The sequence below is a fragment of the Colletotrichum navitas genome (assembly GCF_030913465.1).
Source record: "Colletotrichum navitas strain CBS 125086 chromosome Unknown LY79scaffold_9, whole genome shotgun sequence".
Taxonomy (NCBI): domain Eukaryota; kingdom Fungi; phylum Ascomycota; class Sordariomycetes; order Glomerellales; family Glomerellaceae; genus Colletotrichum; species Colletotrichum navitas.
In genome coordinates this window covers 196,911-220,891 of record NW_026850555.1, presented here as the reverse complement: position 1 = coordinate 220,891, position 23,981 = coordinate 196,911, and the positions used below count along the sequence as shown (strand labels likewise).

At 56.4% G+C, this 23,981-nt stretch overlaps 11 protein-coding genes across 11 annotated transcripts; 3 read left to right on the top strand and 8 right to left on the bottom strand.

The window, feature by feature from the left end:
• Positions 1 to 1,471: 1,471 nt before the first annotated feature.
• On the bottom strand, positions 1,472 to 3,362 carry LY79DRAFT_542159 (glycoside hydrolase superfamily). Its single transcript, XM_060556981.1, has one exon. It carries the CDS (start codon positions 2,927 to 2,929, stop codon positions 1,676 to 1,678), a length of 1,254 nt encoding a protein of 417 aa, XP_060417915.1. The 5' UTR covers positions 2,930 to 3,362; the 3' UTR covers positions 1,472 to 1,675.
• A 1,265-nt stretch (positions 3,363 to 4,627) lies between these two features.
• Positions 4,628 to 5,775, bottom strand: LY79DRAFT_697234 (catabolic 3-dehydroquinase; the record flags this gene model as incomplete). The annotated part of the gene is made up of 2 exons (XM_060564846.1): positions 5,320 to 5,775; positions 4,628 to 5,206 (listed from the first exon to the last, which is right to left on the bottom strand). The coding sequence occupies exons 1-2, from the start codon at positions 5,416 to 5,418 to the stop codon at positions 4,628 to 4,630; spliced, it is 678 nt and encodes a 225-aa protein (XP_060417914.1). The 5' UTR covers positions 5,419 to 5,775.
• A 54-nt stretch (positions 5,776 to 5,829) lies between these two features.
• LY79DRAFT_542157 (uncharacterized protein) lies at positions 5,830 to 7,081 on the bottom strand. The gene has a single exon (XM_060556980.1). The coding sequence runs from the start codon at positions 6,765 to 6,767 to the stop codon at positions 5,934 to 5,936; it is 834 nt and encodes a 277-aa protein (XP_060417913.1). The 5' UTR covers positions 6,768 to 7,081; the 3' UTR covers positions 5,830 to 5,933.
• A 756-nt stretch (positions 7,082 to 7,837) lies between these two features.
• Positions 7,838 to 9,463, bottom strand: LY79DRAFT_587567 (uncharacterized protein; the record flags this gene model as incomplete). The annotated part of the gene is made up of 1 exon (XM_060560789.1): positions 7,838 to 9,463. The coding sequence occupies one exon, from the start codon at positions 9,461 to 9,463 to the stop codon at positions 7,838 to 7,840; it is 1,626 nt and encodes a 541-aa protein (XP_060417912.1).
• A 2,212-nt stretch (positions 9,464 to 11,675) lies between these two features.
• LY79DRAFT_666848 (uncharacterized protein) lies at positions 11,676 to 12,173 on the top strand (the record flags this gene model as incomplete). Its single annotated transcript, XM_060563288.1, has 1 exon — positions 11,676 to 12,173. The coding sequence occupies one exon, from the start codon at positions 11,676 to 11,678 to the stop codon at positions 12,171 to 12,173; it is 498 nt and encodes a 165-aa protein (XP_060417911.1).
• Positions 12,174 to 12,643: 470 nt separating this feature from the next.
• On the bottom strand, positions 12,644 to 12,994 carry LY79DRAFT_587565 (uncharacterized protein; the record flags this gene model as incomplete). Its single annotated transcript, XM_060560788.1, has 1 exon — positions 12,644 to 12,994. One exon carries the CDS (start codon positions 12,992 to 12,994, stop codon positions 12,644 to 12,646), a length of 351 nt encoding a protein of 116 aa, XP_060417910.1.
• Positions 12,995 to 14,267: 1,273 nt separating this feature from the next.
• Positions 14,268 to 15,188, bottom strand: LY79DRAFT_666846 (uncharacterized protein; the record flags this gene model as incomplete). The annotated part of the gene is made up of 1 exon (XM_060563287.1): positions 14,268 to 15,188. The coding sequence occupies one exon, from the start codon at positions 15,186 to 15,188 to the stop codon at positions 14,268 to 14,270; it is 921 nt and encodes a 306-aa protein (XP_060417909.1).
• A 1,000-nt stretch (positions 15,189 to 16,188) lies between these two features.
• LY79DRAFT_587563 (SNF2 family domain-containing protein) lies at positions 16,189 to 19,776 on the bottom strand (the record flags this gene model as incomplete). The annotated part of the gene is given in 5 exon segments (XM_060560787.1): positions 16,189 to 16,267; positions 16,339 to 17,421; positions 17,469 to 17,518; positions 17,528 to 19,096; positions 19,126 to 19,776. Coding segments are annotated over 5 exon segments (3,432 nt in total).
• Positions 19,777 to 19,983: 207 nt separating this feature from the next.
• LY79DRAFT_542147 (squalene/phytoene synthase) lies at positions 19,984 to 21,502 on the top strand. Its single transcript, XM_060556979.1, has 2 exons — positions 19,984 to 20,279; positions 20,352 to 21,502. Exons 1-2 carry the CDS (start codon positions 20,152 to 20,154, stop codon positions 21,316 to 21,318), a joined length of 1,095 nt encoding a protein of 364 aa, XP_060417907.1. The 5' UTR covers positions 19,984 to 20,151; the 3' UTR covers positions 21,319 to 21,502.
• A 57-nt stretch (positions 21,503 to 21,559) lies between these two features.
• Positions 21,560 to 22,642, top strand: LY79DRAFT_542143 (ribosomal protein S6). Its single transcript, XM_060556978.1, has 3 exons — positions 21,560 to 21,784; positions 21,855 to 21,886; positions 22,004 to 22,642. The coding sequence occupies exons 1-3, from the start codon at positions 21,761 to 21,763 to the stop codon at positions 22,287 to 22,289; spliced, it is 342 nt and encodes a 113-aa protein (XP_060417906.1). The 5' UTR covers positions 21,560 to 21,760; the 3' UTR covers positions 22,290 to 22,642.
• A 263-nt stretch (positions 22,643 to 22,905) lies between these two features.
• Positions 22,906 to 23,636, bottom strand: LY79DRAFT_587561 (Cullin binding-domain-containing protein; the record flags this gene model as incomplete). The annotated part of the gene is made up of 3 exons (XM_060560786.1): positions 22,906 to 23,338; positions 23,395 to 23,569; positions 23,618 to 23,636. 3 exons carry the CDS (start codon positions 23,634 to 23,636, stop codon positions 22,906 to 22,908), a joined length of 627 nt encoding a protein of 208 aa, XP_060417905.1.
• Between the last annotated feature and the right edge of the window lie 345 nt (positions 23,637 to 23,981).

Genomic DNA, 23,981 nt, shown 5'->3' with positions numbered 1-23,981 from the left:
CAACCACTAGGAACCTTTTAAGTTTCGATTCGATCCTTTGTTCGTTTTGTTTCCAACGCCTCCCCCCCGTTTCTCGAAGCAACGTCGAGGATAACGTCGGCGGCTGAGACAGACCGAACGGCCGCCGGTTGCGGCAACAGAGAGCGGCGCTAACAAGGGGGGGAGACAGCGGGTTGAAGGCTTGGCGAAGGAGAGAGCCCCAAACTCTGTTTACAAGGGGACGGGCACCCTCTGATCTTACTACTAGTGCTCAGGACGGAGTAATTTTGTACCTGGAGATCTGGCCGGGGTCCGAAGAGAACGTCATTCCGCTACCGAGATGCAGAGTTGCCAAAAAATAAGAAGAAATACCATCTCCCCCCCCTCTCCCCGCCCCGGCGGAGGAACGAGAAGAAAGAAGATTGACTATTTAGATTTTTCATCAGCCCACCTTACCCAAAGGTCTAGATGCAATGTTGCTCAATGATCACCGCCAGGGGAATGGGGAAGGGGGGAGGGGGGAGGGGGGGTGAGAGAAGAAACCAGGAACGCCGCGCAATCAACAACAAAAGAAATAAAGAGCAGAAAACCCGTCAATAACCTTGCTCTTCTCACAAGCGAGAAAGAGACGGAGAGCCAAGTTTATTGTGCAATCAACCAAGCCGGCTCATTCCCCCACGCCTCTCTCTTCTCTCGTCGTGTTTTGATTCGCTATATCAGCCAGAACCAATCGACCCCCCTCCCTCCAAGGCTATGCCAAGTTTTTACCCTCCCTCCCTTCCGCCTCTCGCCCAGGCTTTGCTGGGCTCGGCTCCCTCTCCCGTTCCCATGGTTAACCATGTGTTGCCGGTTTAGCGCCCAGGCACCGCCGGGGCGTGATTCGCTGCGTGCCTGGGACACTGGCCCGGTGACGTGTCGCTGAAAGAGAGACATTTCCTTACGTAGTGTACATGGCTGATTGCGCGTGTTCTCCCGCCCCCGTCATTCAATCCCACCATTCGCGGCTACCAAAAGAATCACGAGTTCAGTTCAAACCCCTCTAAATTTAGGTTGCCCGCTGCGCCTGGATATGTGGCACCCAGGCCCCCCGGACGAGCCAGGCAATACGAACCAAGGAAGGGGGGGAAGAAGCCGCCTGGCCAGTCCTAGTGCGCCCCACCTCTCGGAGCGGTAGGGGGGAGAAGAAACGATCAACGCCAGCTCATTTCCGGGCTTTCTGGGTGGGAAGAGGCTTGGTTGGGTGTGGTGTGGCGTGACCCCGAGAGTGCGACGCCAAGGCAAGGTTCATGGACGCGGCCCGCGACGGTGCTCACCGACGAGTCAGGCCCCGGAAAGGGAAAACAACACCCTCGGGCCTTCGGGGGAATCAAGATGACGCGCTCGGTGTGAGACCTGCCAAGTCATTCTCACCCGAGGTGAAGAGAGCATCAAAATATCGGAGTTTGAGACATGCAGAGCAGTTTCCAATTTTTTCCCCCTCTTCTTTTGTTTATAACGATTTTAAATTCAAGGGGGTATATGGTATAATCGTCTCATTTTCTTCTTCAGTCTATGCTCGATCTATCCATGACTACGATACCGGGAATAAAAGAAATAAAACCACATATGTCCATAGTGTGAGAATCAAAAGACACCTTGCCAATGCGCTAGAATTTTAATCAAAAGCTCTCAGCCCCCCTCCTGCGATGATCATCTCTTAGTAGAGGAGAGCGAAAGCGCCAATGACGGCGGCCAGGGTACCGGTGGTGAGGAGCTGGAGGCCGGAGGCGGAGCTAGCGACGGTGCTGGGCGTGCTGCTGGGCGTGCTGCCGGTGCCGGAGCCGGAACCAGATGAGCCGGAGCCAGAGCTAGAGCCAGAGCCCGAGCCGCCACCAGGGGTAGGAGTGCCGGTGGAGACGGTGTCGTTGCTGCTGCCGCCGGAGCTGGCGCCGGAGCTGGAGCTGGGCTTAATGGCGGCAGTGCCAGAGACGGACGCGGATGAGGTGCCGGTGGGGGTGTTGAAGGTGGTAGGGCAGGTGAGGTTGAACAGCGGGGTGGTGGACAGGTCCTTGGTGATGGCGAACTTCATCGAGTTGTCGGGGTTAGAGTCACGGAGGTTGTACCAGAAGGTGGGGACCTTGTTGAAGAGCTTGCGGCAGCCGACCTCGTCCCAGTACGTCTTGGCGTTCTCCGGGCTGGGGATAGCCTGGTCCCAGGGTTCGCCAGTGACGGGCCAGCCGGTCTCCGTAACCCAGACGGCCTTGCCGCCGGCGGTAGCGACGGTGGCAGCGTAGGCCTTGTCGAAGAGGCTTCCGGCGTTCTTGATGTCGTTGCCCTTGCCGTTCTCGTAGTAAGGGTACTCGTCAACGCCGATCCAGTCGATGGCGTCGAGGACGGGCTTGTTGGTGGCGTTTCCCCAAACGTCCCAGGTGTCAACGTGGCCGATGGAAACCTTGGACAGAGGGGTGTCCTTGAAGGCCGTCTTGAAGTCGTTGATGAAGCCGACAATGGTCTCGGGGTCGGCGCCGACACCCGACTTGTTGATGACGCCGGTGACCGAGTTGCGGTACAGGTCCTCGGAGCCGATGGAGGCGCCGATGATGAGGTCTGTCAGCTTGGTGCCGTACTGGGTAACGGCCTTCTTCAGGGCGCTGATCTCCTTGTCGATGTTGTCGGTGCCCGAGGCCCAGACGCCGAGCAGGATGTGAGTCTGGGTCTCGATGGCGGCCTCAAAGGCCTGGATGGGGTCATCGGTGGAGTAGGCCTGGATGTTGGTGTAGAGGCGGACGGCATTGAACGTGCCGGGGGCGCCGACAAGATTCTGGGCCGTCTTGAACTCGGCCTCGAAGTCGGCCTTGAACTTGGCGGAGCGGTCATCCTTGGTGGCACCCGAGTTGAAACCCAACCAGTTCTGGGCCTCGGCGGTGGCAGCGAGGGCCGTGAGGGCGGCGATGGAAATAGAGGCCTTCATGTTGATGGTGGATTTGATGTGTGGTTTTTTGTGTTTTTCCTGTTTACCTTGACGTTCGAGCGGGTGGTATCGTGGCGTCGGGTATCTTCGTTCGGATCGACGAATGAAAAAACAGGTCCCAGGAGCAAAGTTTGGGTTAAATGGTCGGGCAGAGAAAGACCGTTTGGAAGAAATTGTCCAGAGACTGTTTAGCTGTGACTGACACAATGGGGAATAAAGAGTGTATTGAGTTGGTGTTGTTGCAAGTCGTTGACCCAAAAAAAGAATGACTGGGAAGGTTGAAGGAATGAACAGGAAGAGGTCAACAGGTGACGGGGAGTGGGACAAAGATGACTTTATTATCGGCTGCGGATGCCAGAGATGTGCAGCGTACCTTACAGTACCTGCGCAGTAGTGTACGTACTGGTGATGCACCAAGAGGGAGGGACGGACGGGGAAGGGGATGAAGGAAAACAATGACGGTCGTACTGGCACGTTACGAAATTAAGGAGAGGCCAGGGCGTGGGTTTAGAGTGGGACCTCGGACGGGGGGTGGGGTGGGATGGGGTGGATGTCTTCCTCACAGCCACGATGCCAGCTGGGAGCGGGTGTAGCGTATCACGTGATGCTCCCAGGGACAGATGGATGCCTCCTTCCTCGCCTGGTGTGCCTAGTGCGTAGGCAAGGTACCAAGGTATTCGCACATTGCTCTATAATGCCTAAGGTATCCACTGCACTGCACCCTACCCTTGCCACGCCTGTCCAAGTTTGTTTTCCGGAGCTGAAATTCAAGCTTGAAAGCTTGCAAAGCTATTGAATTACGGTAGTAGCGTGCATCGTATATGTACTGTACGTTACCACGTCGTAAGCCGTTCCGCTGGGGCTGCCTCCACTTGTGCTGGAAGGGGAGCCAAGAGTGCCTGAAGACTCCTCTCGCCCTTACATACACTTCAGAACGGAGTACAGAGTAGCCAATGCATGCACCTGCACCCCCGCTTATTGGACGACCCTGCGCACTGGCTGACGCAGGGGGGAACGGACGCTGCATTGGCGTGCCATCTCATCTTTCCCATCCATCATCTATTCGTAGATGTGCTCTCAACCATTCAACGTCGCATCCATCGGCACTTGTAGCCGCACAAACCCTACTACTATTGCGTAGTGATCCCCAGAGATCGAGGTTCCATTTACGAGCGAAGACGGTCCAGCACGCGAGGACGAGGGCTCAGACGGGAAGGGGGGGGCGGCCTATGAACGCCATCGATTTCCCACGACTCACTGGGCGTTCCACACTCCAAAAGCTGCGTCAGAGGCAATGTGACGGGGCCCCCGATACAAACACCGACCGAGTCGAAACAGTGGCTGACTCGACCATGTCTCTCACCGGGCCTCGTGCGGGAGTTGAGTAGTCTCTTGTTTCAAGCATTAGCTATGCACATTGCGTTTGCATTTATAAATACTCGTTACCAATACCCGTTATGTACCAATACCGGCCCAACCCCAATCGAGTTGGCCTTCGTTCTTGCGCTGGCATCTCCCTCACATGCATACGAACACACATCTTCTGGAGCATATACATACTAGGACAGCATTTCGGCCTCGCCATATTTGTTAGATACCAAAAACACAATACGCAGTGTCACAGATGGAGGAGTGATTACTGTATTTAGGTATCAGAAGTCATTCCACTTGCGTATCCTAGTAGCTGCGAACAATGCTTCAGCCGAACAGACCAACTGCCCCCTGCTCTCCTGCCAACCAGCTTTCTATACTCCGATACATCTTATCGCACGACTCTAAGTCCTGCCCCGTGACGAGCTTGGCATCAATATCGTATCCCAGAGTACTCTGCGCGGCGCCGAGGTATTTGTAGCCCGTTGGGTACCTTGCCAGCACCTCGTCGGCGAAGGCGGGCGCAGATGTCCCATCCACGGGCACGACCTTGTCTTTCTCGTAGACGAGCTTGACAAATGCCGCTCTCCAGTCTCGATGTCCATGTCCGTATCCGTAACTGTCTTGGACGTCATCATCGACCTTTTCTTTCTTGCAGAAGAAGATGAAGCGGCAGTCGCAGTCGACGTCGTATTCGAAGCCGTCGCGGTGCTTGAATCGCTGTGTGATGGTCGCCTTCATCTTCCCGACAGCACGATTGGCCGCGCGGTTCAGCTCGACGAGGGTGCCGCACTCGCGGTGCATGATGAAGTCGCCTATCTTCTTGCCCTTGACTGAGATGCGGATGAAGTCGTCAATGAGCTGGGCGCCACTCCAGGCTGTATGTGTCAGTGTCAGTCGACAGGTCTTGAAGGCTTGTTGCAATGATCCAAACGGGCAATCGACGTACTCGTCTAGACATGGGCATTGTCGGTGAAGAGGGAGCGGTAGTTGGCCCATTCGCCGGCGTCCCGGTAAACAGGCCAGCCCTTGCAGAGCTCCGAGACGGCGAGGCGATCGAGAAGCTCGGTAGGGTTGCCTCCGATGTGGGAGTATTGACGGGTGTGAGGGTCTGTCATGATGTCTATGTAAGGCGGCGAACAAGGGCTATATACAAGATAGAGATGCTCTGGATGACCTGATTGGCGTTAACGTGTTGGCCACCGAGAAGCGAGGCGGCATCGATGTATGTATGAATGTTTCTGGGGTTCAGCCGGCTACGATGTAGTTTGGTTGCCCTTCGGAAACAGCTTGAGAGGAGAACCGACTGACTCCTGGTTGTTCTTGCCTTTCTGTTCAATAAGTAAGGACTCAGCCTGTATTTGGGAAGGAACCTGTGGATGCTGTTGCCTTGGGCTCTTTCCCCGGCATGGTCGAAGTGTGTCACGGAAGGAGCAAATCGCCTGTCTCCTTCCATCCGAGCTGCCTCAATGACGTAAATGTATCTTGACTGAATTGGTATCGCCTAGGTTTCGTATTGACCCCTAGTTCCCACAACAAGCTGTCATCCCTTCTATGCTGCCATCGACATCGAGGAAATCTATCACAGGTATTACAAATATCCGTGAGCATTTGGCCGTCTCCCCGTCCTCGTTCAGAAGATATCCTTGTAACTTGGAACAAACAGCATAAAGAGAACCAGCATCAGAACAACCCAGGGGTATTTCCACCAAGAGATCGGCTGGGTATGGCCTCCCCCCTCTCGATAGACGCTCAATGCCGTGGCATGGCCCTCTGGCTTGTATTCAGCGGCCTCATCGCTCTCATTTTCCATCTCGACTACCCTCCCGGATAGGTCATTCCCGTCAGAGACCGCGTGCTCCAAGCCCTCACGCTCGTCCACAATCTCAACGACCCTCCCATACAGTCCACTCAATTCAGCCGTCTCATGAGAGGTTCCATTGCTCCCGATGATTCTACTCGCGAGATTCGGCATTCTCCTAAGGCTTCGCCATCCGCCACCCCTCCATCTCGGAGACCTTGGCGACGTGACACACTCGCCCGTCCCCATCAGCTCCCGCATCGCCTCTCTCCGTCCCCTCATCGCCATCGCGAATCCCGCAGACGAGGAGGCATCCACGGGGGTACTCAAAGGTGTTCCCGGTACACCCCCCGTTCTACTTTCGACGCTCTCTCGCCTACCACCGCTGTCCCCTGCCCATCCGTATCCCGCAAGATACTCAGTCGGCCTTGGAGGCGGGGGCATCATATCCGAAGGCGACATCTCCCTCTCGCAGTCTGTCGTCATCGACACGGGGCTCACAGGGAACGGTGGAAAGTTTGTGCTCCGTCCAGATAGCGGGGTCGGTTGCGCTGGGGACCACGGGGCGGGGCTCCGGCCGGCGAAGAGGGGGCTGTTGGATTGTCGGCGTATGCGGATCGGGTTTGGGGCACCGCCGCGGCGGTGGCGGGGAGGAGAGATTTGCATGGCCGGCAGTCTGGAGGAAAACAAGATTCCGACGACGAGAAACGGACCCAACCGAGAGCTTTTTGATGGAAAAGATTAATGGAATTTGAATGGTCGTCAGAGGAAAAGGCGATCGATGGGGGAAACGAAGATGGAAACCTCACATCTTGGGAGGGTCGCCGCGAGGCATGACTTATGTGTTAACCCCCATTCTCTCCCCTTTGTGAAACTGGGTAAGCAAGGGGCAAACACCAAGAAATATGCGTTCACGGTTACCCAATCCGGAGTCATCCTGAAGTCTCCAAATCAAAGGAGATGCAGCAATCCAGTTTGTTGGCAACTGATGAATGAGAGAAGTTACTGCCTTGCCACAAAGGATGAAACGGAATACGAGTTCGAAGAGGGGCTGGAATTCAGACACGACTCAAAACCAAAGGGACTTGTCTTTGCCGCGACAGCTAGCGACTGCGGCAAACCGGGTTTTCGGCAATGTCGTAACGTGGTGTCGAGGACGTCTTTACTATCGACGAGACGCGGGATCTATGCGATGCGGGATCTATGCGATGCGGGATCTATGCGATGCGGGATCTATGCGATGCGGGATCTATGCGATGCGGGATCTATGCGATGCGGGATCTATGCGATGCGGGATCTATGCGATGCGGGATCTATGCGATGCGGTCTATGTGATATCAGTCAGCCCGCAATAGTAGGGCTGGATCGTGGCATTTCTGGAAACACTTCTGCTGTAATCACGAAGAAACAGATGTCATTGGATCTTGGATTTATCTATCATGCCAGCGCATCGGACCTCCTTCCGAGTGCGATGCTGAGTTGCAAGGTATGATCGAAAAAGGATAGAAAGACGCCATGCAGTCTGTATCAGCACCATCTGCCGATTCATCCTGTCCAAGACTCCGGAACCTCTTTGCAATACGCCACATAGATTCAAAGACATACACATACGCACAGAGAGAGAGGGGGGGGAGGGGGGGAAGGGAGGAACAGAAATAGATGCAAGCATTTATTCCCAGAGTAACACACTATCATTGAGAATCTTGTCGGCCCCACACAGGCCAGACCACGGCTGCTTAGAGTTGAATATCGTCTGGCACATGCAGATCCGACGGGTCAGTCCTCGTCACGCGGTAGGCATCCACAACTCCCAGGTTCACCGGCATCTTCCAGGGGCCCAGCACTTTGTCCGCGCAGGAGTGGCACCGGATGCCGTCCATCTGAACCCCCGTCTTGCGGCGCAGGGACCGCGTCCAGCAATTTTTACCTATCATATGGCCGGCGCCGCACTTGAGACGTACGGCGGCGTGCGCGTGCGGTGGGCGGGCCATCTCCTCGCCGCAGGCCACGCAGTCGATTGCGTCCGGGTCGCCGTCGGCGGCCGCGAGGGCGTCGACCTCCCCCGCGGTCAGCGGCTCGAACGTGTCGTCGATGGCGCGCTGCCGGACGTGCTCGTCTTGCAGCCATAGGGCCAAGTTGCGCTTGAAGTGGTACTGCGTGTACTGCAGGGTCTCCTCGTTGAACAGCATCTCCCCGGTGAAGCTGTACGGCCAAAACCGCATCATGTCCCTGCCGGCCTCGAGGAGCTTCTCGAACGGGCCGAGGAGCGCAGGGCCGACGAGCTCGCCCCGCCGGACGGGATTAATCTCCCATATGTGCACGAGGATGTCAGCCACGGCCCGGGCGCGCGCGTGGGACAGCCCCGAGTCCTGGCACAGCAGCTTCGTGGCGATGAGGGAGAATTCGCACCGCATCATGCGTTCGCCGTCTGCAGGCGCCAGGCTGTATTGCCTCCACAAGTCCTCCCAAGCGTCCGAGCCTCCAAACTTGACGAGGGCGCCGCAGAAGGTCTCTTGCCAGATCTTCTCTAGCCGCAATCCCTCGTCGAACTTGGACTTGAGAAACGGGATGACCGCAACCGGTGTGTTTTGGGAGTTGGCCGGATCGACGACGTTCTTCAGGACTTGGATATCTGGCTGGCCGAGATGACGCTGGACGCAGTATTCGTACGAAGGTTGGCGCACGTCAGGGACGCCTTCATTCCGAGGTCTCTCGGTGTTCATATCCGTGACGGGCACCACCTGCACGTTGTCTTGCGCCACCAGAACCGGATCGTACACGGCCATTTGACAGGGCCAGTAGCCCCGATACGGGAACAGGTATCCCTGGGACACGGTCCGGCGCATGGCCGCGCCGAGGTTGTGCAGCTCCGGCCACGTGTTGGTCGGGATGTCCTCGAACAGCTCCTTCTGCTTGGGATCCGTCCAATGGGCCCCGGTGCAAAAGGCGCCGTTGTCAAAGTGATCTTTGTCGAAGCGGCAGGCCGTTTCCATCTTACACACACGGAACGCCCGCTGGTCGTCGGCGTCGTCGACGACGGTGCCCGCCGGGGTGAAGGCCATGGTGAGGAACTCCACCAGCGATTTGGCGTACTCCTGGGCGGCGGCCTGGGCCCGCGGGCTGCTTTCGTCTATCGTGTGTAGGTTCGCGGTGACCCGGACCGGGGCGTGGCGCGTTTGGAAAAACTCATTGGTGCATGAAGGGCATGGTACGTCGTAGTTCTCCGTCACCATGCCAAGGGCCCCTGGAGCGATACAATCTGCGTATCTAGGGTTTGCGCATCGGTTAAGATATGAATAGGGGTGCTGCGTCCAGGCATCGTTCTTCCAGCACCTGTAAATCCTCTGGAGAAGGATACACATATTCTTGGATAAGATGAGACGTTGATTCGAGTGGAATGGGGCCAATGTAGCTTGCAAATTTGTTACAGGACGGCGAGAGTATGAGGAGAGCGTAGGGAGACTCGGCCATCTTGAACTCTGCTGCCAATGGCAAGGGAATCGTCTACTCGTTCGGTTGCGTCGTTGGAACTGGGAGAAATGAGCTGGTTCTCAACAAAGACCCGATAGTTTTTGGCCATGACACCAGACGCCAAAGGAGTTCAAAGTATCATTTTGCTATCTGGGAGGATATGTTTTGGGTGCTCAAGGGATTCGGCAGATCATTATGCCTTTGTCTTGCGAGTCCTCGACGAATCCCTGTCGCTTGCTCGGTAGCACGAGCCTCATGAGTTCTTCCCCTATCGTAGACGTTGCGACTGACGAGAGCGGCAGAAAATGGCTCCAACCCAGAGTGACAATGGGTTGCAAGGGAAGAGCAAAGAGCTGCAGGCTCGGGCACGAAAATAGCACCGGCTCTTTGACTACACCTGTGGCGGTCTGAGCCTGCAATAATCAACTTACACCTTTCGAGGTCTTGTCCGGCTGCCAGACATTGTGCATGGAAGGCCAGACAGACACATGGCACTCGCCACGAGCGTCTCTCCCTCGCGACGGTTGACTGTTGGCCGCGATATCCTTTGTTCGGGCTTAGTTTAGGGCCCAATAAGCTGTGAGAAAACAGTCTGCAGGCTGCAGGCTGCACGGCGGCTCAATGGTGTAGGCTGACTGGCTGAGAGGCCGCTGCCCGTCCGCCCTGTCCTGTACGGTTCCGGAAGTCCAACTCATTGATGGGCGCCCGACAGCGGGAAGACAGTGTTCATGTGCTGTGAGTGCTGAGAACTGAGAAGAGGTAATGATCGTCATCAGCTACTCTCATGTCATGCCATACGTGATGAGTGGGAGGAAGAAGAGGAAGAAGAAGAAGGAGGAGGACAAGAAGAAGAAGACAGGAAGGAATTGCTCATCGAGGCCTGCTGAGTCATGGACGTGATTATGTAAGTTATCAATCAGAATCCAAGCCCCCTCAAGCTGAGCTCCCCATGCTCCCGACTCCCATGCTCCAAGCTACCCCAGAGATGAGTTGGCAAGACCCATTCTGCGAGATCGTCTCTTCAATACGTCCCTCCCGTCACCGACTGGCATCTTTCACGATGAACTCCTCAACTCCCGCCGTATCCTCTTGGCTAACTTTGACTAGCCTTCGACAAGCGTAGACGTATCCGATCACGAGCTCACTCAAGCGGCCGGGGGAGCAACCCGCCCCCTTGACGGCCTTGATGCCCAACCAGCCATCTTCGATCTACGATGTCTTCTTCTTCTTCTCCTTCTCCTTCTCCTTCTCTTTTCAACTACTGCGCCGTTTCCTCACCCCACACCTCCGGTAAGCGAACCTGTGTGGTAGCCATCAGGGGCGAGATCTCCCAGCTTGCGGAAGAAGGCGACAATCTACGAATCAGGCCTGCCAGTGCAGTCGTCGCTATAAACCGGCGAGTATCAGCCCATCACCGTGTCGATGAACGACGAAAGCCTCATTCAACGCAACTGGTCAACCCCATCTTCCCTCCTTCCCCCCCTCCTTTCGTCAACCACGACACCCATCAGGCAAAAGGGTCCAACGTACCCAAAGTTTGGGCCACGAGCGGCCCGACGAGTGCGGGAACCGCTCCTGTGCTAGAGGGAGGGGTACCATTGCCACGCCTGCCACCGGTTCATTGGTTTGACGGCTGCATGAATCCTGCATAATCGCACCCAGCACGTTGTTCTTCCCCCCCTCCGCATGCGCTCGGCTCCGTTTCCTGCTGGGGGGGGGGAGATATACAGTCTTACACTCCCTCCGCATCCGCGTTCGCTGAGCGGTGCTGCTCTTTGCATATGCGCTCCTCCCCAGTATCGTCCTCTCGGATTCCATCACGGAATCTCCTTTTGCTCAGGCGAGTTGCCAGCTGAACCGTCGACCTCTCCCACCAATGGTCCGTGGCAGCCTATGGGACGACTCGGGGTTATATATGTGCCATCATCGGCTTTCCATCTGCTTCGCCGGTCCACCTGTCCTGTCTGTCTGTGTTTTATCATGTTTCTAACCCTTCCTTCTGCTCGCTTCCGGCCTCCCTGCTGCGTGACCCCTTGTACTCTATAAGTTCTTGATCCTTCATACCCGTTTCGAGCCATTACCTGTCTGCCCAACTCGCATTGGATGTATATCAATCTGCAACCCGGAGGCCGAGCGCCGTGGAGCCTCGGGCACAAAAAGGAGGGTCGTCCGCTCGAAGCCTCATGGCTGCAGGCATTTGAGGCGTCCGCCTCCGTGGCCGAGCGCGACACCGCGGTCACCGAGAGACAGGTCTCCATATCTGGCGGGCAGACGACCAACCTCACGGTCGGCATCACGGTCGGCGTCGCCGTCCTCCTCTTCATCCTGGGGGCGGGCGCGTTCCTCTACTGCTACGGAATATCTCTCAGAAAGATCGGCCGCCGGAGACGTCGCCGCACCCGCCGCACCCGCCGTTATCAGCACAAGTCAGTCAGCTCAAGGAGCTCCAAGAGCTCGGCTGAGGCTCCCCCGGCGTCCCATGCGTCTCGTTCGGCTCCGCCCTCTGCTGCTGCGGCAAACGACCCCCCCGCCGACCCTCCTGCCGACCCTCCCGCCGATCCCCCGGCTGATCCCCCGGCTGATCCGCCTGCGGATAAGTAGGGAGGTGGACTGATAGGGACCTCGCTTTCGCCTTGGGAGCATTTGCTTGGGCAATGAAAGAGGGAACGAGCCGGTTGAGGTTGGTCAACATGCCTTCAAGGGATGGCAGTATGCTTATATCGATATCAGGCCTGCTCGTGCCACATATGGGTGGTTTACTTGATGTAAGTTATGTCGGTGTGCGATGGTTTTGGCGACTTGCTTTGAGCGGGAGTTTCCGGGCGTAGAGGGAGTGTCCATGGCAAATACCAGGCACCAACAGGACTGGGGGGGGCTACTGGCCCGATTAGCATCGTTATGTGGCAATATGTGTGGTCGTAATTGGTTATTGTCTTACGCTCGGCCGATATTTATATATTTTTGTTACTGTTTGTATTCGAACAATGGTCTTTTCGTTTGATACAGCTGAGAAGAATTGACTTTGAGCTCCCCCGCCACAGGGGTCCCCCCCTTTTCCGACCAAGACAAGGTTACACAGCCGCCATCTCATTGTCCTCGAGAACGACCTCTCCGTCGCCGGCAGTCTCCCTTCTCAAGTCTCGAGACCCCTTTGGCACTCCGCATAGGGCGTCAAAGAAGGAGTAGCAGCATTCATTGCATGTCGCACTCCCGTCGCCTCCAGCGTCTCTTGCCGTGGCGAACTCTTCCAGGCGGACGTAGGGATCCGCATCCCATCCCATCCCCAGTGCGAAGTCCTGGTCCGGCGCAGGCCCGTAGTCGATGAAGTCGTCCCCTAGAGGCATGTTTGCCCCGGCACCCATGCCCATTCCGAAGACCGGTGCTGGGGGCATAGGCATTGCGGTCATAGGAGGCATCGGCATAAACCGGATAGTCTGCCCGCGGGCTTGAGGCTGGTGTCGGTCGCGACGGGCAGGCTGTTTTTCGGTCTTCCGTTTGGCTTTGGGGCACTGTTTCTTCTTGGGCTTTGCTTTGCAGTGGTGATGGCGGTGATGGGTGTGCGTGTGATGGCGATGCGTCCACCTGCGTACGTGAGGATGTCGATGGGTATGGGTAGGGGTATGGGATTGGGCCATCGGAGGGGCGTGCGAAGGTACGCGGTGGTCATGAGCATGTTCCTTGTGGACGTGAGAGTGTGCCGGCCGGAAGGTCTTTCTGCGCTGGTTTGGCGCGAATGCACAGTTGAAGCAAAGGTATACTATGGCGACGGCGGCTATGCCGCCAATCAGGCATCCGACGAGCATGCCCGCTATCCGGCCCTCCTCACCGCGCCGGGTGAGCCGGTGGAGGACAGATGCCGCTGCGTCGGCACTCTTTGGGGCCGTCGTCGGGATCGGTGTCATTGCAAAGATGTCCCTGGACGACTCCTCGACGTCGCGGACGCACTGCTGAGGCACTGTCTGGCTTGGGCCACTTGGAAACTCCGTCTTCTCACTTTACTGCTACGATGTTCTTATGTTAGTCAGGGACGGACGGCCCACTACAGGTGTGTGAATCATCTTGCTCATTAGCCCGACCGACTATCATCACCAACTCCTCATAAGTAGGTCGTTTGCCGCATTTTTGAGACGATGAGACGACAACATGCTTCGTCAAAGACAATCTTCAAACCAAGGAGACGAAGCAATCAACAATCCGTATCAAACTTCAGGCCGGTGATGCCTCTGTATTTGCGATTGGTTTCAGGCACACCGAACGCAAATATCTCTGCCCCCCCAACTCCACGCTGCCGGAATATGCTGCGCGACGTAGCACCAAAAACACCACCGTACACCACTTGTACCCGATTCACGTTTGCGTACAAGAAAACGTGTTGCCATTTCTGACCTTTCATCCCCTCCCGGATATATGCGTGCCGCAGCAAACACGGAGGGGAAAGGGGGGGACGGGGGAGGGGTGAAACTATTCTAACGCTCTATCCTACAAACTCGCACGTCAGGGCAATCTTCCTCCAAGCCCCTGACGCAACGTTCCAAAAAACCGAAAACCCTTAGTACACCGGTCCAAACCGCAGTTGAAATCATCGTCGTTGTGTTATCGTCCTGCGTCGCAGGGGGGGTGGGGTATAGACTCAAGTTACCACATTCTGTAATAGCCCGCCAAAAAGGAAGAAAGAGAGAAAGAGAAAAGAAAACCTCAAGTCCTCCACCGGCCGCGTCTCTCCTGCCTCCTCTCCTCCCGTTCCCGGAGCCGCGCCAACACGGCCTCTATCGCCTCCTGCGCCTTGCCCGAACGCTCCGCGAACGCCTCGTAGAACTCGCAGTCGGCGTGGCCGGGTTGCCGCTCGTTCAGGGAGACGATGGTGTTGGACAGGGTCTCCAGGCTCTCGACCAGCGGGGCGTAGTCGGTCCCGTGCCTGCGTCTGCGACGGTGGGCGTTGTCGTCGTCGTCACCGTCGGCGTCGCGGCGATACCTCGATGGCGAAGAGTACCCGTCGCGGGGGCTGTATCGTCGCCTCCGCTGGCGGTCTTCGTCCTTGCCACCGCTGCCGCCGCCGCCGCCGCCGCCGCCGCGGTGACCTCGTCTGTGGGGGCGCTCTGGGGAGCGGTCTTGTGATCGTTCGCGTGAGTGGGCATACCGGTCCTGGCTGTACGCCCTCCTCCCGCGCCCGCGGCTCTTTGCGCTGGCCCGCATCCCTTCGCGCTCGTCTTCCTCGTCCGCGCCGCCCCCGCCGGCCCCGAAACGGTCCACAGCTTTGGAGAGTATGTTCTTGCCCAGGTGCTCCAGCATCTCCATGTCCATGTTCGGGACGCCGCCCCGGGCGCGCTCGTCGCTGCCGTGGTTGCTGTTGCCTCGGGCACTGAGACGTCGGTCGTTGTAGTGTCGGCCGTCCTTGTCATCGCTGCCGCCATCGCCGCCGAGTTTCTTCATGTACTTTTTCACGGCGTATGCGACCAGCCCCCGCGCGAGTGCCTCGAGGATGATTTCCATCTGGCCGTGGTGGTTTTCTCCGCCGCCGTTGCGTTTGTCGCCATATCGGCTTCGGTTGCGGCTGGTGCGGTTCGGGGACGGCCCGGTGTCGCGGGAGCCCGTTAATGTTCTTATTAAGCCGTCCATGAGCACGTGAGGTATGGATGCATCGAAAGTGTGTGCAAAAGTGATGGGTGAGCGAGCGTATAGTTAGTTGGTGTAAGTGTGCAGGAGTGAATGAGAGAGAGAGTTGGGTATAATTGAGGTGCGGGCAGAGGGAAGAAAAATCTGCTTCCTTCTTTTTCTTTTTATTCTTCTTCTTCTTGTTTTGAGGCAAGCTGGCGATGACTCGTGGGTGGTTATTTAGCTTGTGCTTCGGTGGCGCGGGCAAGTCGCGCGGGTCGTCGTGGTCATGTGGTGATGGTGTTTTCCCATGTGATTGAGTGAGCGCCTGCACCACCCCCCCGATATTTTTGGGGGCGGGTGTGAGACAGGGCCCAGAGGAAATCGTGGATGTTAAGAAGTCAGACGGTCGCGGTTCTCTCTCGGTAGGCAGAAACACTTTTGCCTTGATGACTTTTTCTCGTGTTTTGGATGACCAACGTCTGCTGCACTTCCGGCGTGGCCTGGGGTCTGTTGTGATGTGTGTGTGATTTCGATGGCAGTGGACCAACCTGGTGGCGAGGCTATTGGCCGATGTGGTGATCCCAGTTGTGAGGCAGCCTAAGCAAAGTGGAAAAAACTACCTGGTTTGTATTCCTCTTTGACTGGAGCAATTCTCTGACGAGACTAAGTCTGCCTAGGACAATGTCTAGGTGTTGTATCTCTGTGTCTGTCTGTGAATGATTGCCGGCACCATCGATTCCCTCTCTACAGGTAAGATATAAGACGTACAATCAGACTCCAAGGGCAAGTCATAATAACCCCCAAGTCTCTCAAGCGTAACGCTGAGTGTTTATTTTTTGGTTCGTACCGAACCTGGATGCCCTTATCCTCGCCGATGCTGTTGAGATGCGAAACCCGTGTCTTCCATAATCTACGACATAAATCATGTTGTTGCCGGCACATTTTTCCGCCGTTGCGCCTCGCCTATCTATACATACCTACCCAACCATGAAAACCCCATCACACATATCGAGCTGCCCGTTTAGCTGAGCAGCTCCTTGATGTCCTCGATCCGCTGGAGTTTCTTCTCTTCATCACTCATCATGCCCAGAGACGTAGCACTAAGCAAGCTAGGTCAGTAAACGCACCTTTATCAGTTGCACAAGAAAGAGGGAGGGAAGGATCAACTCACATAAACTTCTTCCGGTCCTGGACCCGGAGCATCCTCTCCTCCACGCTCTCCTTGACGATGAAGCGATACACCTTGACCTCTTCGTCCTGCCCCATTCGGTGCACCCGATCGATCGCTTGCGCCTCAACTGCGAAACTCCACCAGGGGTCCATCATGAAAACCCGCTTCGCCGACGTCAAGTTCAGCCCGACACCTCCGGCACGGAGACTAAGGAGCAGCACGGTGAACGTCTGGGACTCCTGGAACTCGTTCAAGACCGCCGCGCGTGCCTTTTGCGCCATGGAACCGTCGAGGCGCAGAAACTTAATATTGGCCCGCGTCAGGGCTGGCTCGATAAGCGACAAGAACGACGTGAACTGGCTGAAGACGACCGATTTGACCCGCGGCTGCTCCTTTCTCAGCCCGCGCAGCGCCTTGATGAGTGCCACAACCTTGGCCGATGAGTTGTTGATGCCCAGGCGCTGCAGGCTGATCTTGGGCTTCTGGAACATGTCCGGGTCATCATCGTGCCGAACAACCTCAAAGAGGTCCCGGTAGTTGATTTCCGCGCGGCAGTTGGGACAAGTCGGCACCTTGTGGCGGTCTGTCTGGTGCTTCATGTAGTCCAAGAGACATTTTTTGCACGCCGAGTGCCAGCATCCAGTCACCGTCTGCTCCACCATTGGCTCTTCGGCGCAGATCGGGCACTCGTCTTCGGCCTCGTCACGAATCTGGCCAAGGATGTGTGCCCCGAATGCGGCCGTGCTGGACTCCGACTCCGACACCGCGGCTGTGAAGTGCTCAATGAGAGAGCCCAAGTCCATGTCGTCCGCAAGGCCTGCTGCCAAGTCCGCCGCCGCTCCGGCTTCCACCTCGTCGGCGACGAGCTCCTTGTTTCTCACCAGAATAGGGTGGCAACAGGATTGACGAAGGCGCAAGATATGGGCAAAGATGCTAGTGAATGCTTTCATGACCGTGCCCGCTTCCACGTTCTCCCGGAATGATTGCTTTGCTCTCGTGAAGATGTAGTCGTAAATCTCGCGTTCTGTTTGACTCAGCTCTACGTCGACAATCTCAATGTGCTTCGGAGGCAGTGGGACCAAGCTGCTAGACGTTAGCAACGCCCACAAGCTGGGGCACGAAACACTTACGGTTCACCATCAGGCGTCTTCATGTCCTTGGTACGTCTGAGAACCAGGGGCTCCAATACCGTTTGCACGACGTCAAGCGCCCGCATGAAGTCCTTGGACTCGAAGGGGACTGTGATGAAGGTCTTCCAGAACGAGAAGTTGTTCCAAGGCTCCACGCGTAGGAATCGGACCAGACTGAACAGATCCTCCAATTTGTTGACGATTGGCGTTCCGGTCAGCACCCATCGGTGTTGGGCAGATAGTTCGTAGCACGCTTTGGCCGTCTTCGAACCTCGATTCTTGATATGATGGGCTTCGTCGAGGATCACGCGGAAGAAGTTCAGGGAAAAGATGCCGGTGTGAGCAGACTTTTCCATCTTCTTAGAGGCGACTTGGTTGAACTCGGACAATACCACACCGTAACTTGTAATTACCACATCGGGAGCGGACGCCGCGCTTGCGGTGCAGCACATGGCCTGGAGGTTGCTGGCCTTCTCATTGCCATAATACACCATGGCCTTGAGGGTGCCTTCTTTCGAGGCCTTCTCTGCCTCACTTTGCCACTGGGACAGCAACGACATGGGTGCCACAACCAGTGTCGTACATGGTGCAGACAGCACACTTGATGAGTTGGAAGCGAGCCTTGGGAGTTCGTTGACAGATGTGGGGGCGCTGCCATTCGCCTTGGCCAGCTGGGCAATGTCAGATCGGTGAGAGTGGACCAAGCTGAGCATCTGGATGGTCTTGCCGAGACCCATCTCGTCGGCCAAGATACCACCCAGGCAGTTCTGTTCCTGGACGGGGAAATCTAGTGACAAATCTCCCGAGTACGGGTTGACGTAAAAGTGTTGCTGATCTTGGACCTGGGGAAGCTCCTTTTCGTCTGTATCCTTGAGAGGCCAGGCGTACTCCTCCCACAAGGGGTGCATGCTCGGCTCTCTATTACTCTTCTGGTCCTTCTCCTTTGTCATCATCCAGTGCAATGCTTGCTTCTGGTATGGCCTCAGGTTCATGGCGAAGGTGTCCGCAGGCTCTGCCTCCGGTGTGTTGAAGTCAAAAGACTGGGCTTTGCGGTACAACGCATCTAGCTGGTCCTGCTCCAGCTCTTCTCCATCTTCTTGTTCGTCTGAAGGAGGTGAAGACCCAGGTTCTTTGACAGCTGGCTTGGACGCATCCTTTTCCTTGTTGTCCTCCATCTCTGCGGCTTGGAGCAGCCCTTGTCGTTGGCTTTTACCAGCGGTCGGATTCGCCCGGGTTGGTTCAAGGTTGACCTCCTGCAGTAACTTTACCAATGCGATCTGTCGAAGACGTAGCTCCTTCTCTTCCGATGACTCCTTCTCCTCGAAGAACCCAGTAGCCCTGTTGTCGGAGTGGGCGAACCCGGGTCGATGAAAAGCCGAGGCCAATAGGAAGCACTTCAGCTGAATGAAGACGGTGTCGTTGGTCCGTAACCGCTCTGGAGCATAGACGCATACGCCCTCAAACTTGCAGATTTTCTGGTCTATCAACGTCGAGACCCATTCGGCCGTCTCCTTGGCCAACCTGCCAATCTCGGACCCGCTGCCAGTTGTGAACCGCACCATCACATCAACTCGTCTCGAAGCGGCGGATGCCCCGCGAGGAGCAACAGTCGTGACACCAAATTTCGTCTTCACCCGCGTAGCTTGGGGGGCTGGACCTTTTGCCGCTCGATCCTCACCACGTCTCCATGTTTGAGCAGATTTGTACCGCTGCGGGTCGCCCAGCCTTCAACGCCAAGCGAGCCGATGTATCGGGCTTCGGGCATCGTACGTCGGATGTCGGGCTTCGGGAGGTCCTCCATCGACGAATCTTCAACCGGCGGGTTGGCGGTAGAAGGGGAAGGCCCAGTAAAGGCATCCAGAGAGGAAGGTTTCTTCTTGAAGTTCTTCCATGTGCCATCGAAATACATGTTGACTGCGCGCTCAAGGTTGTTCCCACAACTGTCCTGGATCACTTCCAACACCTCTGCCGTGATCTTGCCTCCAATGAAGCTCTCAAAGGTCTCCTGATCGAACGTCATGGCGGACTCTTCGCGCTGGATCTCCGCGGGAGGGGCAGAGCGGTTGGAGGCATCTTCGACCGGTTGCTCGACGAGAGGGCCGCGGGGTTTCGTAGGCGACGAAGGGGGCTGGGCCTCTTCGCTTTCTATTTGGGTAGACTCCTCATCGGCATCCTGGAAGAAGCGCTGCTTGGGGTGCGTAGGCGGGGTGGGGAGCACCGGGCTGGATTGGTGGCTCAAAGCATCTTCCTCGGTGGCGAAGAAGCGTCTCCTTTTCGCTGGGGGCTCGGGAGATCCTGGGTATTCCATGGCATCTCAAGTTCCTGCAGCCATTGAAGAAAAGGCAAAGCAGGGGCGTGTTGGAAGCGCCACTGGCATTGAACAAGACTGCAAATAAGTAGCCCGACTTTGCTTACCCGGGAAACTGGAGACGCGTGGCTATCGCTTCAACGCGACTGACCCGCGTCGGGTCGTCATGTGACTCCGTGTTTGCTGACATAAAACAATTAAAACAATCCACTGCTAAGACGTCATTGCTAGCTCAGAAAGGTCGACCTCGGGAACTGGACCGAAAAAGAAAAGAAAAAGAAAAAAAGCCAAGGTTCCACAGCCATCGAGCTGCATCTCACGAACGACAGAACCAGCAGCCCCGACATGGCGCATTACATTAGCGTGATCTCCTGAATGAATCGCACACGGATCGCCGGCCATGGCCTGAGAAGGCTCGTCAAACCCCCTCCCAGGGGCACCAGAGGCATCGTCACCGACGCAGACGTTGTCAAGGCGAGGAAGTACTGCCAGACGCAGCTCCAGTACGTCTGCCTCGCGATTTCGCCTCCGGTTTCTCATTGACCTCTCTCCGTTGCTGATATCAATGCCTTCAGACATAGCGACTACGATGCCCACCTGATCAGCCGCCTCGTCCCGGCCCGCGCCACAGATGCCTACCTTGCCCTCCGCAACCTTAACCTCGAGCTCGTCCGCCTCCCGGAGCAGGTCTCGAACCCGGTCATTGGCCAGATGCGCATGCAGTTCTGGCGGGAGTCTATCGACAAGACCTTCGCCGGCAACCCCCCCGCCGAGCCCATCTGCGTGCTCCTCCACCAGGCCCTCCAAGATCTACGCGCGCGGTCGACCGCCAGCACGGCGAGCTCGATCAAGTTCTGGGTGCAGCGGCTCATCAAGACGCGCGAGAAGCACATGGACAACAGACCATACGCGTCACTGGCCGCGCTGGAGGAGTACGCCGAGAACACGTACTCGACGCTCATGTACGCCACGTTGGCGGCGATGCCGCTGCGCTCGATGCACGTGGACCACCTGGCGAGCCACATCGGCAAGGCGTGCGGCATCGTGGCCGTCCTGCGCGGCATCCCCGTGCTCGCGGCGCCGCAGCAGCAGCCTGCGAAATCGCACGCGGGGCCCGGCGGCGGACGTCAAGACCCCGCGCTCCTTCTCCCGCTGGATGTCATGGCCGAGGCCAACCTGCGCGAGGAAGACGTCTTCCGGTACGGGCCGCGGGCGGAGGGTTTCCAAGACGCCGTGTTCAAGGTGGCTACGCGTGCCAACGACCATCTCATTACCGCGCGCGAGATGCTCAAGAATCTCAAGGTCGGCCAGGAGGCCGGACACGAGTTTGAGCACCAGGGTGAGGCGGAGCACGTGTACGAGCACGAGGAGGACGATACGCAGCGGGATATCCGACGTGGGTTCGGTGTGCTTCTCGAGTCGGTGCCTGCTCAGGAGTATCTTTCGAATCTCGAAGGGACGAACTTTGATCCTTGGGCCGTCAAGCCAAGCTGGAAGCTGCCTTGGCGGCTCTGGCGGGCGACCAGTAAGAACCAGATCTAAGGGTCATCATTATGGCATTATAGAACCACCTCCGGTTGCCGGACTGTCACAACTTTTGGATGGGTGTACAGTATATCACTGTAAAAATACAATCAAAATAACCTGACCTGTATAGAAGAAGGTCGTGTAAACACATAGTCTTACGCCTCCGAGTATCTTCCTGGCATTGAGGTTGAGTGAAAGCGTATCAGGAGACGCCCGCTGATGACATTCCCGTCACCTGGATTGGCCGGTCCGTCCACGAGACCAGTGTGGATGATCGCACATGGCCGAGCTCCACTGTATGGCCCACCCTTCCTGTAATCCCTGTCGCATCAGCCACACGTCGGAAAATTCCATTCTGTGGCGCATGACCACCCGGAAATAATTTGGCCATCGCGAAGCTGGAGCTCTCCGCAAACCCTCGAATCATCTCTGGTATAGCGTCAATGTCGGTCACAAAATGTTGTACGAACTCATAGGAATCGTAAGCCGCAGCCTCTCTGACGACGAAGTAATCATTTTTTGAAAGATGTGAATACTGACGACACCACTAGGTGCGACCGGGCAGCCTCGCTGAGGTGAAAGAGTACGCGCTCCCCTGAAAACCCCATCGTCCCCTTCGAACCCAGCCCACCATTCCTTTCCTCTCCGACTCCCGTGATCTTCCCTCTTTCGACATCGTGTCCTGACACCATCTTTACAGAATTGCCCTCACCGCCGGCCAAATCATTCTCCGCAACGGCGGCGTCATCCGCGGCATCTCCAACTGGGGCGTCTTCACCCTGCCGCGCCCCATATCCAAGGCCCAACTGAAGCACAAGACCGGTCACTACTTTGTCATGCGCTACGACGCCTCCTCATCCACGCACGCCGACATGCGAAACACCATCAACCTCGACCCCCGTGTCATCCGCTCCGCTCACGTCAAGCTCGGCGACGGCAAGCTCGAGACTATGGCCCGTTTCGGCGGCGTGAAGTGGGATCAGTAGACGCCCTCCGGGACTTGTTGGGGCGTTGAAAACCTGGAGAGCAAATGAGAAAAATATGATATTGACGGTGGAGATGCGCGGTCCCTGGGGCAGAATGAGAGACCTCTGCGCCGGAGGCGTTTGAGAACCAGCACCGAAAAGGTGGATGGTGTATGATTAGAGAACGCCCCAAGTCGGCGTCGGGGACATCTTGATTACACATGTAGAAAGCCGACAGTAGCTCGGATTGTACAATTACGTGGCACGCCACTGACACAATAGACGGAAGGATTGCCTGAGCATAACGGGTCAACCTTGCAACTTCTCGCTCAGCATCGTCAATCAGAATCACGGCTCGGTATCAATCTAAAATTTGTTTATAACTGCATGCGCTGGGCTAATGCTGAAAATCTCACACACTGACCTTGATGCTCAGCCCCGTTTCGCCGGCGCCTGCTGCCGTGTGTTGAGCGGCCTCTGCTGTCGACGGACAGTCCGCTTCTATGTACCAAGTATGAATGTGCGCTAATTCGGACTCCATCTCCTGGTATTGGAATCATCCCAGCCATTATCTCAGTCTTCTAGTCGTGGGTTTCGTAGCCTCCTGCAAAGGCTTCTTTTGTGGGTTTCACGGCTTTTACGCATCCAAATCCATCGTCTCGGCCTTGCCAACTCCTTTTTCCTTGCACCAAGCCACGAAGTCGTCAATCACACTTGGCCACGCGCCATCTTCGCTCCAGAACGACAATGTCTCGTCCGCCATCGTCTTGGTCGCAAACTCGAGGATCTGGTTCCACATGTCGCGATTGACAGACCTTGTCCACTTCTCCTCGAGGAACTTCAACCACAGCTGCAACCAGTCATGGTTCTTGGTCTTCCACAGCCAGCCAGGGGGTGAGAACAGAACGTTCCAGTAGACAATGGCAATCTCGAGGTTGAGAGCCTTCTGGTTGGGCTCCTTGCTGGCGACAAAGGTGTGGCGATACACCTTTCTGAAGTACGCCAGGTCGGTTGACAGACTGCTCACCAACGACTTGATGTGAGCAACGTGCGCTTGACGCGTCGCAGCACTGCAACCTAGTCAGTCTCATGGACTCAACACCGACACAACTGTCTTCAATCTTACCCAGTCGCCTTCCAGCCATCAACATAGCCTTTTCTCGTGATTTCGCCGACAGAAGGTGCTTGGAGAAGCTCCATAACGACAAGAAGCTCAGCATTTTCGAGGTTGACGCCCAAGTCTTGCAGGTATGCCATCGTTGTGTCGAGACCAAGCGAGTCCTTCTCATCCTTTGAATCATCTACACGGCGTTAGTAGTGTTGGGCAGACGCAACTCCCTGCTTCTTACCTCTAAGCTTGTCGAACATTTGATTCAACGTCGTTTCGAGTGCTGAAGTCGTGGGCGTAGAAGTTCCACTGCCGCCAGAGAAGTACCTAGTGATGAGGCATCAGCTTCAGTCCAAGCAGCCGGTTAGAAGTGGCAAATAGGACACTGAAAGAGTGCAGGATAACATAAAGCCCAGCCAGGTTCCAGACAGATTCTAGTCAACTAGCAACTTTGCTCAGGACACATCAAAGTGAATGAGTGGACTACCCAGATTGGTTCTTCTCTTCAATAACCAGCCCATGGTTGGGTGTTTTGCGTTTCAACGACCACAGGTTCAGGCCTTTGGCAGGAAACGCGCGCTTGACTCCTTTCCAGCCCATCTTGT

Coding starts and splice junctions, on each gene's coding strand:
- LY79DRAFT_542159 (XM_060556981.1), bottom strand. CDS start 2,929: ATGAAGGCCTCTATTTCCATCGCCGCCCTCACGGCCCTCGCTGCCACC.
- LY79DRAFT_542157 (XM_060556980.1), bottom strand. CDS start 6,767: ATGCAAATCTCTCCTCCCCGCCACCGCCGCGGCGGTGCCCCAAACCCG.
- LY79DRAFT_542143 (XM_060556978.1), top strand. CDS start 21,761: ATGTTGTACGAACTCATAGGAATC. Junction 21,785..21,854: donor TGTACGAACTCATAGGAATC/GTAAGCCGCAGC, acceptor CGACACCACTAG/GTGCGACCGGGCAGCCTCGC. Junction 21,887..22,003: donor AGCCTCGCTGAGGTGAAAGA/GTACGCGCTCCC, acceptor CCATCTTTACAG/AATTGCCCTCACCGCCGGCC.
- LY79DRAFT_542147 (XM_060556979.1), top strand. CDS start 20,152: ATGAATCGCACACGGATCGCCGGCCATGGCCTGAGAAGGCTCGTCAAA. Junction 20,280..20,351: donor TACTGCCAGACGCAGCTCCA/GTACGTCTGCCT, acceptor CAATGCCTTCAG/ACATAGCGACTACGATGCCC.